A 13,556-nucleotide genomic window follows, 5' to 3' on the forward strand; every position below is an offset into this window, starting at 1 on the left:
AAGGCGACTGGAGGAAGCAGCAGGGCCTACCCGAACTGCGTCACAATCGCTTGCCATTCATTCCTATTTCTAGCACGCTCCCTTACCTCTCTCACATCTATCCCCCTATCACCTAGAGCTTTCTTCACTCCATCCATCCACCCAAACCTTGACCTTCCTTTTGTACCTCTTCCATCAACTCTAACATTCATCACCCTCAGACACTCTTCAGCGTCAGTCTACCAGGTTAAGGGGTCTGTTTTCTGTGGTTTCTTGTCGTGGAAGAGGTATCACTCCCCTCAATGCCTCTATTCCAACTATAGCGGAGTTTCTTGTATACCCTCGGGAAGAAATGCTCTTCTCGGTTTCGGCAGTCAAAGGCTACTGCTCAGCCTTGAGTCTCACCTTTAAACTTAAGGGATTAGATATTTCCTCCTCATCGGAACATTCTCTCCTCATAAGAAGTTATGAGATTACTTATCCCCAGTTGGAAGTTAGATCTCTTCCTTGAGATGTGGTTGAAGTCCTTGAGTGTCTGAAGGAAGCTCCCTATGAATCATTACGCCACCTTACTCTGAAGACAGTGTTCCTACTCGCTTTGGCTTAGGCCAAGAGAGTTAATGACCTGCATGGTCTATCATACGACATATCCCATTCAAGGGGATGTGGAGAGATAATTCTCAGCTTTGTCCCTGAGTTTGTTGCCAAGACTCAAAATCTGGGGTTAGGTGATCCTAGATTTGGTCTCTTCAGACCAACTGGTACTTTGACCACTGAGAAGTCTGAGGTGTTACTTAAAAATAACATCAGTAACTTGCCCGTGTGTGTCGGCACTCTGTCAGCACGGGGAAGGTCAAGAGCAGGGTCACAAATAGCACCATCTTGTCATGGATTCGCAAGATCTTTGGCCTTGCACTTAATCCTGACCCTCTTCCACGACCTAGAGCTTATGACGTCAGGGGCATTGCAACGTCCCTGGCATTCAAAATGAATTACTATATGGCGCAGGTATTGTAAGTTGGTGTTTGGAAGCGTCAGTCAATCTTCACTGCCCACTACCTGCAAGATGTAACCCATAGGAACATAGAAACATTTTCCATTGGTCCTGTGGTGGCTGCATAACAAATGGTCTAAACACCTCAAGCTCCTTGATGGACAAGTAGCAGAGGGTTGAGGGCCGAGGTTACCCGGTTAGTCTGGGGTGAATGAGTTAGAATGACTGGCTTCTTTCTTTACATCACCTTCCCCTCCCATGTGGAATCAGTACCATGATACTCAGCACAACTGACCGCACCTCTCTGCAGGTAAGATCCATTTCCCTTGTGTAACCTACTATAGAAATAATACTTGTTGTGTCCCCAATACCTCGAGCGAGGGGGATTGGGTAAAGTCTTAGTACTCTCAGATTCCTATGACTCAAAGATCCTATTACTAGACCAAGCTACATTGCTAGTGTCACAAACACACAGCTTGCGCAAGCCTTCACAACAATTTTAGCGAGATGCTGCGTTCCTACCACTAATAATCTATATCGTAAGGAATGAACCCTGAGTCAAATGCCAAGATCCAGTTGGTACGGACTCCCTCCCTCCTAAGAGGTAAGTCATCCCCTATAATTAGCAAGGGTTTGTATACAGTATAGTGACAGAACAAATGACAAATTTTAAAGTAATTTGTATTTTTTTTAACGATACAAACCTGGAACTATTTATACAAATTGGCCTGCCAGCCCTGTCCCCCTAGAAAGTCCTGCCTGCAGGCAAAGTGGGTGCTCAGTCCAGATGTTTAAGTGGCCTCTCTCTCTCTCTCTCTCTCTCTCTCTCTCTCTCTCTCTCTCTCTCTCCAAAATCTTGTGAGCATTTGTTGCTTCTCAGGCTGTTTCCTACAGTTCACTTTATCGTTATACATGACAGTCATTATTATAACTTTTAGTTTCGAAATCATAATATTTCCTTCAATATCATGTGGATAATGTTAGTCAACTTTTGGGATAATGTTAAGCAACATCTTAATGACATTGCATAATCTGCCCAAACATACTGACAACAGACCTGGCTGTCGTGTGAGGGTTAAGCCAGGAATCCTCATCACCAGATCAGATTAGAGAAAAATCTTCCTCTTCTGACATAGTACTTATATATCCTCTGTGTCTTGTGACTATCAAGAACTTTACTGATTGTGAATTTCCACTGTATGGTATCATTAGTGTGTGCACATATCATTATGCCCTTCCTGGTCCACTGATTTCTTGACAAAATTGAACCAACCTGAAATTTCTAAGTATCTTCCTTTCTAAGAGACTTAGCTGTAATATGAATTTGATCAAAAATTTTAATCTATACATTTGTCAAACTGCTTCTCTTCTAAGTACTTGAGTTGCTTGTATTTGTAAACTGTGAACTGCTCACCTTTCAGAAACCAGAGGGGTTTGTATTCAAAAGACTTGATCTGTTGAGTTTCTAAAATTAACAGCTTCTCATTTTCTAGTGACCTGTACTGGTCATCCACATAAGATCAGAGCTTGTCATTCGCTATCGACTCTAGACCTTCACTTTGTAAGGATCCATACTACTCTGTTTCAAAGGACATTAGCCTAATTTTATTGCTAAAAAACAACCACTGTTCTTATTCAAACTACTCACTTTCTCAGGTCATGAGTTTCTCACAACATGACTGTGCTTCTTTAGATATGAGCTGCTCATCTTCAAGAGACAGAAACCACTCATTTGTCAGAAATTTAATCCAAGCCAATCTTAATGATAATAGACTATTGTATAGGATAAAGGTATACCCTTTAACCTGTTAAGCGTCCCCCCTGGACCAGGTTGCCGCTAACGTACCGTCACGCTTTTTTTGCCCTGAGCGGTCATTTCACTAATGATAATTTTTCAAAGTTAATATTTCTTTATGCTTATAATTCATATTTATAGTTAAAAGTAGAAATATTAATTAAATGGTGGAATAAATAAAACAATTAATACTATTATTTCATTTCAAAAGGCTACATAATACTGAATATTCTAATGGGTTCTTTTTATCTTCAATCATAAATCTTACGCCAGGATCAGCAATAAAAGCAAAGGGACAAGTCTCCCCTCTCTCTCTCTCTCTCTCTCTCTCTCTCTCTCTCTCTCTCTCTCATATCGTTTCCTGTATAGTTTTCAAATATGTTCGTCATACATTTGTACATTATTTATCCACTTGATTCTCTCTCTCTCTCTCTCTCTCTCTCTCTCTCTCTCGGCGTTTCCTTTCCTATATAGTTTTGTGAAATCTCGTTGTCCACTCATTCGGCAATGAGAAGTTATTTTCGCTCTCGGCATCGAAAGAAAACTTTGTTTCTTCAGTATCCTCATCATTGGAGGATTCAGAACTAGTGCTCTCATTATCAAACAGGTTATCATTATCAAATTCCTCAACAAGAATATCATTTATTTCATCTAAAGAAATAACCTTCACCTTTAGATCGCTCGTTGTAAAAGGAACAACAAACAACCTAATCCGCATAAACGCCCGAAGCGCACTGAAAGGAAACCAGTTTTCTAACATCAAGCTACCTTCAGAAAAATAGTTGCCAGACATCATATAAGTTTCTATTTACAGCCCCCATATGCTGAGTGTGTTGCCAAGTGGTGATCCTATATTTACTATACGAGTAAACGTATTATCACGAGTCTGACGACTTGATAAAGGCAGTTAAAGTCATGAACGGAATATGCAGTTGAAGGCGGTACCGAGTAGATCGTGGTGAACGGTTTATCACGTGGGTGACGCTTAACAGGTTATTGGGTTGGAACACACTTTCTGGAAGGAATCTGATTTGAGTGGCAGTCCTAACAGTCTTGGCTACAACCGATTGAGACTTTATTTTTAGAGATAAATACCAGGTACTGAATTTTTATTATTATTTTTACTTGCTAGGCAACAACTCTAGTTGGAAAAGCAGGATGCTATAAGCCCAGGGGATCCAGCGGGGAAAATTTCTTTGGTTTTAAGGTCTCGAACCCTTTTCAATTACTTAGACGTTCCTGCTGGTTGTATGATCTTGCTTGGACAGATTTTGTCAGAATCTTATAAATGAATAATATTGAAGACAATTTATGTCTTTCTCTCCTTCATCTGATTATTCAGGTGCAGCATTAGCTCCAGGCTTCTTAACAGCTCTTGAAAGGAAAGTAACTTTCAATAGATCAGAAAATTCTTACTACTCTGAATATGCAGTTTTTTTCTATCTTGGCATTTCTAAGATACAAATTGCACCTGACAGAACTTATTTCAACTAAATTGGATGATCTCTGTTTAGTGGAAGTTTTTGGCCATCCAGATGATATGTAGGAGTAATAGGATGAAGGTACTAAGTAAATTACTATACTGTATTTTATTTGTGGCAGTGACCCTGGAGAGGCATTACAAGCCCATGGAAGTGGTCTCGGCTGCCAACTGAGGGTGCTCCATTAAATTTTGACCTGTCATTTTCTGAAGCCACAAGATTAACTAAAGACTGTGATAAACTTATGTTATCACCTCATTCTTTCTCCTCTTGTATTTTGAAAGCAGTTATGGTCATGATCTCTAATATCTTGCATCAATTGAGTCCAATTATCTCATTTTAGCAGTCTTGGGATTTGACAGCAATAAGCTTTGTCACCTATATTGTTAATTAAGTTTTTGTAATAAATATGACATTTTTTTCTAATAAAAAGTACTTAACACACTCATAACATTAATTTGATTTTCCAACTCACTCTGGCACTTTCCTGTTGTCAATGGCCTTAGGGCACTGAAGATAATATTTTTAGTTCCGAAAGTGCTATACATTTACATTGTTTTAGAATAATGTCTCATTAGTACAGTCTATTTTACTTTCCACCAAGGTAATTAATTACTTTGTGGTTTCATTATTTGTCATTGTATGTTAATAAAGATGAATTTACATTTTATTTGTTAAATATTTAATTGGATTAGGCACCTATATATTACTCAATGTCTAATCTAAAGTACCGTTATATTTTATGAAATTAATATGCTTTTCTTTTTATATTGCAGAAAACCAAAATCCTTAGCTGGGGGTGAGACTGGAGATTTTGCAGATGTTGCTTATTATGTACTTCGAAGTCGATGCCCTGATAAGGGACAGATGACTTTAGAAGATGTTGAATGTCATTTAACTGCTATTGCTGAAAATTATGCAGCTAAAAATCATGGTAAGTTATTCAGACTGTGCATTATTTGATGTATGCCTTCAAGGATACAAAATTTTCCAATAATATCAATAGATTCTCTCTTTTTTTATGTTAGGTTACGTTTCCTTTTTAATACGGTAACTATTACTACTGCTAGATATTTATTGGGTCCTTTGACTGGCTAGACAGTACTACATTGGATCACTCTCTGGTTACAGCTCACTTTTCCTTTGTCTACACATATACCAAATAGTCTGGCTTATCCATTCCACAGTCTCTGTCCTCATACACCTTACAACACTGAGATTACTAAGCAATTCTTCACTCAAGGAGTCAATGGGTGAACTACTGCACTGGTAAGGGTAGAAGAGAGACTTCAGTTCTGGTAAGCAGCTCTTCTAGGAGAAGGACTATCCAAAATCAAATCATTGTTCTCTAGTCTTGGGTAGTGCCATAACCTTTGTACCATGGTCTTTTACTGTCTTGGGTTAGCATTCTCATGCTTTAGGGTACACTCGGGCACACTATTCTATCATATTTATCTTCCTCTTGTTTTTTTTTATAGTTTATATATGAAATATTTATTATAATGCTGTTACTGTTCTTCATATATTTTATTTTGATTATGTATTACTTCTCTTGTGTAGTTTATTTATTTCCTTATTTCCTTTCCTCACTGGGCTGTTTCGCTGTTGGAGCCTCTGGGCTTGTAGAATTCTGCTTTTCCAGTTAGGGTTATAGCTTAGCTAGTAATAATGATAATAAGCTACAACCCTAGTTGGAAAAGCAGTATGCTACAACCCCAAGGGCTCCAACAGGAAAATACATACATACATACACCAAGGCACTTCCCCCAATTTTTTTTTTTGGGGGAGGGGGTTGCCGGCATCAAACAAATGGAACATAAAAGGGGACGTCTCCTCTCTACGCTCCTCCCAGCCTGACAAGAGACTCAACCGAGTTCGGCTGGCACTGCTATATCATATTATTGACAGGAAAATAGCCCAGTTATTTTAACATTTATATGTCCTATTTACAGCATGTCTTCTGGCATTTCACCACTAATCTTATTAATTAGATCTTCATTATAATAATTTCCTTATATACGGTAGTGTCTATTTCTTGTAACTTGGAACACCTGTGTAGAATGATTGTCCTGGAGATTATATTTTCTATAAGTTTTAGTCATCGTATTTCATAATAATTAGATGTAAAGGGCTGAAGAAAAGTGTGCCTGTTCTGATTTACATTTTGCAAATATTTTGTAGTTAGATATAATTTACAAGATAGTTAAATAAACTTTTCTTTATATTGTAATTTCTCAAATATTTTACTTTCAATCTCCTACTCTGTTTCAGAGGAAGTTGAGCGATCATTGTTGGTTATGTTGCGCAGCATGACTGCATTAGAACAGAAATGGCTGATTCGTGTATTACTCAAAGATATGAGGCTCGGAATTGGACAAGGAACAATATTTAATGCTTGGCATCCTGATGCCAAAGACCTGTATGATGTCAACAATAGTTTAGAGAAGGTAATCCCCTTTTTCTTTTATATCTATGTACAGTCTCATTGAATTAAAGAAAGAACTGCCCTTTATTTTGGTGGTGTAACCTCATCTGCTTTGCCAATTTCAGGGCTTTTGCTACTCGTGCAATAGGAATTTTCATAATGGCAGACAAACTATGAAAGGCCTTTATATTTAAGATGTATCTAAACCACTGTGCATTTGCATCTAGCATTAAGTAAAAATGGTTATCTTTTTTATTTAGAGAGTTTCTTTCTTGGAAACATTATGACGAATGAAATAGCTGCAAGGTATTGGTTTGTTATTGTAGTAACAAAATAGTATAATAATATTATAATAATATGATTTCAGCGAAGCTTGAACTCTGCTGTTAAAATTCATAATGAGGTGTCGATAGCCACTGGCGGGTGGCAGAGAGCCCCCACCCCTTCTCGCCAGCTCACTTGATAGCCACTTTGTTTTCAGCTGCCAGATAGTACAGGCATACTTCCTTGGGCCTCAACTAGCTGTTTTAATCTTTTGCTTTCATTTTAGATAATTGTTAGTGTGGGAGATCTATGATGTGGGTGTCTGTCTCTAGACTGGTTGTCTTCGTAATCAGTACCAGCTGGACTCTCCATGTAGACACGGAGACCTAGTCATCTAGGTATCGGCAGAGACTTACCCGTTATCTACAACAGATGTGAGAGTTTTGTTAAAGTAAAATAGGTTTGGTTGATAGCCCAATGCAGGAAAGTCACTGGAAGACTTCCAGTGGAAGTGCTTTTCTGCCAATACAAAGTAGAGATGTCTTTTGGATGATTTATGTACAGAAGTACATAAACAAGTTTCCACCAGGCCCTTGGATGTCAGGAAGTCCCCTTCCTGAATTAAGTGTTGAATTGAAGCGACTGTCACCATCCAAGATAGAAAATGGTTGCATTACATGCTCAGCAAGCTGAAGTTGGTAATTTGATTTGGAGGCTCTGAACAAACGACTGTTGAATCCTTGAGGGCTCTTCAGCATAATTTTCACTCCATTGTCCAATGCTTGAAATCTTTCCAAATCCAGCCTGTAGAATTCAGAGCTGCTTGGATTTAAGGTAAGTGGAGTGTCAAATATAAAAAGCAAACACACCAGCCTCCTTAGCTACCTATCTAACCCAGGGCTTGAGTCCTATCTGCTCCAACAACTTTAAATATTGGAGAAGAGTTCCTACTAGAGAAAGAACTGTCCTTATTTTGGCAGTGTGATCTCATCTGCTTTGCCAATTTTAGGGCCTTTGCTACCAGTGTAATAGGAATTTTCATTATGGCTGACAAATTTGAAAGGCCTTTACGCTTAACATGTATCTAAACCAGTGTGCATTTGCATCTAGCATTAAGTAAAACTGAAGTTATCTTTTTTATTTATAGAGTTTCTTCATAGTATTGGTTTGTTGTTGTAGTAACAAATAAAGTATAGTATTTGTTTTACCTCTTGTAATTTTGCTTGATTTTCCTTTAAAGGTTTCAGTAACGTTGCGAGATCCGAGTGTTCGATTACATGAAATTGAGGTATCTCTATTCTCTGCCTTTCGTCCAATGCTTGCTGAAAGGGCACTGTTAGAAAAAGTTGAGATTCAGATGAACCATAAGACATATTATGCCGAAACAAAGTATGATGGAGAAAGATCCCAGATTCACAAGAAAGGAAGTGTTTACAAGTATTTTTCAAGGTACTGTAGCTTGTTCTTCATCATTTTATAAATTAGCTGAATTAATTTTACTTGCTTATTAGTGTGCCATGTATTATGTTCTTATACACATTTCATTAGATTAAAATTCCACATTTCATTTTTGTAAATAATTTGTAAAGCATATTAATATAACTGTATGCTTTATATACCATTATGTGGAATATAAAATATCAATTTTTCAATATTAATCTTACCCGATGATCATGTAGCTGTCAACTCTGTTGCCCGACAGAATTCTAAGGTCGGGATACGCCAGCGATCGCTATACAGGTGGGGGTGTACACAACAGCGCCATCTGTGAGCAGGTACTCAAGTACTTCTTGTCAACAAGAACTCAATTTTTCCTCTGTCGTGCCACAGGCAAGACCTACTAAATACGCCGTCCCTAACTGGATTTGTTTTCACAACGTTTTGGTGAAGTACACTATTCCAGTTTTGAGCTTTCGCTATGCAGGGGTTTTATCTTCATTTCAAAACTTGAACTCGTTTTGGATAGATTTAATTATGGTGACGAAGAGAGTATGGACACTCTTTCACTTTTAAATGGCCGACCCTTCCCTTAGACGGAAGTGTTAGTGACGAAGAGAGTATGGACTCTCTTTCACTTTTAAATGACCGACCCTTCCCTTAGACGGAAGTGTGTTTAGGTTTTTGGTAATTTTGCTTAACAAGTTATAGATCTATTTATTTTATATCTCTCCGCCATTTATAGGCCTCTTCGATTAACTTTCCATTTATTATAAACTTATAAAAATTAATTTTTATGTTTGTTTATTTGCGACCTTTCCTAATAGTAGGCGGTCCTTACTTGGCACCGAAGTTAATTAACATTGAGCCCGTCATATCGTATTTCCTTTTAAGAATTTATACTTTTTTAATTTTAATGTTTTTGAAAGAATTTCTTTGATAGTCTCGTACTGTTTTCAAAGATGAACTAACGTTTAGTTTAGTCTCCGCAGTTGTTGACGTTCAGAACGTTCAACATGCGCTCTATCGTTACGATAGAGAGAGAGTATTTCACGGTTTCACGTTGCAGTAAGAGTAAACCGATTCTAGCGTTTCGTTCATTCTTTCTTAGCTTAAATGGTTTTAATTCTAATAAAGGAACTTTTTATTTGGGAAACCTTTCAGTTTTTTTCCTTTAACAAATAATATGTTTTAACGATATATAATTGGGCTCATCTCTCAGGTTCTAAGTCAAGAGAGAGAGAGAGAGATAGAGACGGAGGGAGAGAGAGGAGAATAAACGTTTCGTTCAAGCGGGTAACGTTGTTCTCGTTTTTTTTACTCTTCTCCCTAGTCGCTATAGGGGACGAAGGTAAAACGTTTCTAGAGTTTTATTCTTGTTCCCAGGCTTTATGCGGTGAGAGATTTTAAACGTAGTTTATTTGATCTAGTGTTTAGTCTCTTTTCCAGCCACTGAATTCTTTATCTTTCTTTATGTTTTTCTGTTGCATTGTAAAACTGTTTTCGCAATTACTACCTTTTAATGAAGGATAGGATTGCGTGTTTCAGGTACAAATCACTTAAAGTTTCGAGTTCAGTGAAATAAGTGCAAACAGAAAATCAAAAGTGATAAAGTGATATGCGCAAAGTGTTACAGTGTTGCGTTCGAGGGTTCGTCTGTTCGTGCCAGTTGTTCACCTAGTCCGATACCTCTTACAAGCTCCCAAGCCCAGGGGAGAAGTAATGTCGAAGGACTTATGGGTTCCACAGGCCTTGATCGACGAACAGACGTTTCCCTCCGTGGTTTCGGGTGTATCTACACACGTTGCCGACGTGATCACCCCACCCACACAAAGACGAGAGAGCCCATTTATTCCTCGTCTGCGGAAGAAGTTTCTCACAGAAACCATGGACCAAATCTTGCAGCTTTTAAGTGCAAGTCGGTCCCTTCCGCGCAAGTCCAACGGCCTAGGTGTAGCCACTGGGTCAGTTCGGACTCGCTGCAGTCTTCGACGACTGCACACCTTCCGAGAGAGGCAAGGTGGTACCGCAACAGGCAGTAACTCCGTCTGTTGCCGCACCAGCTGTTTTAGACCCTCAGTCACAACGGACAGTAGCTCCGTTTGTTGCCGTCTTTTATAGACCCTAGTGGTCCATGCTGCAGATATGCAGTCTCAGCTTGCTTCCTTCATGCAGGAGTATCGTGCTGAGAAGGTTGACACTGCACCTGTTAACCTACAACCTGCCATGGTTGTGTGCTCAGCAGATACTGCGGCTGCCTGCTCCCACACTCAACCTGTGAGAGCTCCACCACCGATGCGCAGTCGACCCTGCCAGACGCATGTTCATGCTGCACCCTCCGTTGACATGCGTGAGCTACCGCATCAGCAGTGGGAAGGTGCTGTCAAGCTGCCGTGTTTTGCCACAATGCGGCATGCTCCGCAACCCACGGCAGTCCCTCCCACGCACCAGCACTCCGCTTTTGTTGTTGCCAGCTCCCACACTCCGACTGCGGAGAAGGTTGACGATGCACCCGTTGGCCTACAGCCTGCCACGGTTGTGCGCCCGGCATGGCTGCCTGCTCCCACACTCTTGTTGTGAGAGCTCCTCCACCATGCGCAGTCGTCCCTGCCAGACGCATGCTGACTCCCACAGACACACGGAGCTCTCCATTGCCGTGAGTGAGATACCACAAGCTGCCGTGTTTTGACACGGTGTGTCAGCCTCAGCAACACACTGTGGTTACCGCCACTTGCCCGCAGCAAACTAGTCAGTCAGGAGTTGAGGCTTCCCCACACAGCTTTGGTTGTTGCCAACTCACAGACTGTCTAACAGTTACATGACATTGCCTTCTGGTGTGCTACTAATACACCAGTGCTGTATGTCCTCACGCACCTGTTGGGGTTGACAGTTCAGTTTTTGACAGTTCACAGACTGTCAAGCAGTTTCATAACGTTGCCTTCTGGTCTGCTGCTTATGCACCAGTGAAACCCTCACTGAGATAACCTAGCTTTTCTCGGACATGGTTCCTGTAGATGAGAAAGTGCTGTTCTCCCTCCTTCTGATATTCCCTTGAGGACTCTGTCATTTGGAGAGGAGCCTTAAGCTGCTTAGCCTCCTTTGGACTTTAATTAAAGCATAACATGCTTCCAGGGATGGTAAATGGTTCCGCTTCAGTCGCTAACCCCGTCTGTTGCCACACCTGCTCCCATAGACCTTGGGCTTTGTTGCAAGACATGCAGTCCAAGCTTAGTCCTTGATAGAGGATTTTTTACGGAGAAAGAACCTTCTTGCCAACGACCTTCCTACCGGTTGGTTGTACGCCCTGTTGACGCTGAGGTATCCTACTCACGTCCGCCAGTTGAGATGGTTCCTCCACCGGTGCGACCCAGTGTGGGTTGCCAGTCGCACGTTGACGTTAAGCTACTCTCGGAGGTGGTTGTGGACGTTCAGTGTGTCACTGGGAAGACGTTCAACAACCAGCAAAGGTGACTTGTTGTGACGCAGTGCGGCAACCTGAGCAACCCGATAAGGGGTTGTCTGCACTACCCAGACAGTCTAGACAGTTTCGGGTTGTCGCTGTACTTCCTCGCATCCCCATGGTTGACAGTTCACAGACTGTGCAGCAGTACCATGATCTTGTGTCCGGCTCCGTCACGCATCCACCAGTGCGACCGGATTCAGCGAGTCAGACGTTGCCCACTCCGTAGCCGTTTCCTCATCAGTTTCGGATGAGGAACCCTCTGATGAGGACATGGCTGAACAAGACGATCAACCCCCAGCCCTGCTATCCATCCAGAAGATGCTGGAGAAGGAACACGGCCCTGTCAGGCTGTGGATGAGTCTGGTTAGGACACTGTCATCCGTGGTTCAATTGGTGTCACTTGGAAGACTACACCTCCGTCCTCTTCGGTTTCATCTAGCTCTTCACTGGAAAAGGACAAGACGCTAGAAGCGGTCTCGATCCCGGTTTCCGGAAGATAAGTCTGGTCTGACTTGATGAAAGGACTTTATCAACCTTTTATAGGGGCTTCCCCTGACTGTTCAGACTCCCAACCACGTTCTCTTCTCAGACGCATCGGACGTAGGCTGGGGTGCGACCTTAGGCGGTAGGGAATGCTCGGGATTATGGAACTCGAGTCAAAGGACAATGCATTTTTTCTGCAAGAAGCTTCTGGCAGTACGTCTGACCTGGAAAAGCTTCAGGTCTCTCCTTCAAGGCAAAGTAGTGGAGGTGAACACGGACAACTCCCTGCTTTGATGTTCATCTCCTAGCAAGGAGAGACCTACTCTCTGACATGGTGCGAGTTCGCAAGTGACCTCCTCTCCTGTTCAACAGGTCTAGACTTTTCACTAGTAACAAGTTTCTTCCAAGGCAACTTGAATGTCTTAGCAGATTGTCTCAGTAGGAAGGGACAATAATTCCAACATATTGGACCCTCCACAAAGATGTATGCAAGAGACTTTGGGTCACCTGGGGCCAGCCAACCATAGATCTCTTCGCAACCTCGATGTCCAAGAGGCTCTCAATACTTTACTCACCTATCCCGGACCCAGCAGTGGTTCTTTTAGATGCCTTTCTACTAGATTAGTCTCATCTAGATCTATATGCATTCCCTCCGTTCTAGATTGTCAACAAGGTACTGCAGAAGTTCGCCTCTCACGATGGGACAAAGTTGACACTAGTTGCTTCCCTCTAGCCCGCGAGAGAATAACTTACCGAGGTACTTCGATGGCTAGTAGACGTTCCCAGAACTCTTCCCCTAAGGGTGGACCTGCTACGTCTGCCACGCGTAAGAAGGTACTCCAAGGCCTCCACGCTCTTCGTCTCACTGCCTCCAGAGTATCGAAAGACTCTCGAGAACTAGAGGTTTTTCGAAGGAGGCAACCAGAGCGATTGTTAGAGCAAAGAGAACATCCACCCTTAGAGTCTACCAATCGAAGTGGGAAATCTTCCGAAACTGGTGCAAGTCAGTATCCGTATCCTCGACCAGTACCTCTGTAACTCAAATAGCTGACTTCCTCTTATATCTGAGGAAAGAGCGATCTCTTTCAGCTCCCACTTTCAAGGGTTACAGAAGCATGTTGGCATCAGTCTTCCGTCACAGAGGCTTAGATCTTTCCACGATAAAGATCTACAGGACCTCCTTAAGTCTTTTGAGACCACGAAGGAGCGTCGTTTGGTTACACCTGGTTGGAATT

The 13,556-nt window shown here is 41.5% G+C and overlaps 1 protein-coding gene across 1 annotated transcript in view; it reads left to right on the plus strand.

Moving 5' to 3' along the window:
- DNAlig4 (DNA ligase 4) overlaps positions 1 to 13,556 on the plus strand; it is a 115,249-nt gene that overhangs the window by 41,588 nt on the left and 60,105 nt on the right. Inside the window, exons 18-20 of the mRNA XM_068393203.1 lie at positions 5,026 to 5,183; positions 6,521 to 6,696; positions 8,179 to 8,387. Coding sequence (XP_068249304.1) covers positions 5,026 to 5,183; positions 6,521 to 6,696; positions 8,179 to 8,387 — 543 coding nt within the window. The remainder of the gene's footprint in view (positions 1 to 5,025; positions 5,184 to 6,520; positions 6,697 to 8,178; positions 8,388 to 13,556) is intronic.

This window comes from Palaemon carinicauda, chromosome 19 (assembly GCF_036898095.1).
Source record: "Palaemon carinicauda isolate YSFRI2023 chromosome 19, ASM3689809v2, whole genome shotgun sequence".
Classification (NCBI taxonomy): domain Eukaryota; kingdom Metazoa; phylum Arthropoda; class Malacostraca; order Decapoda; family Palaemonidae; genus Palaemon; species Palaemon carinicauda.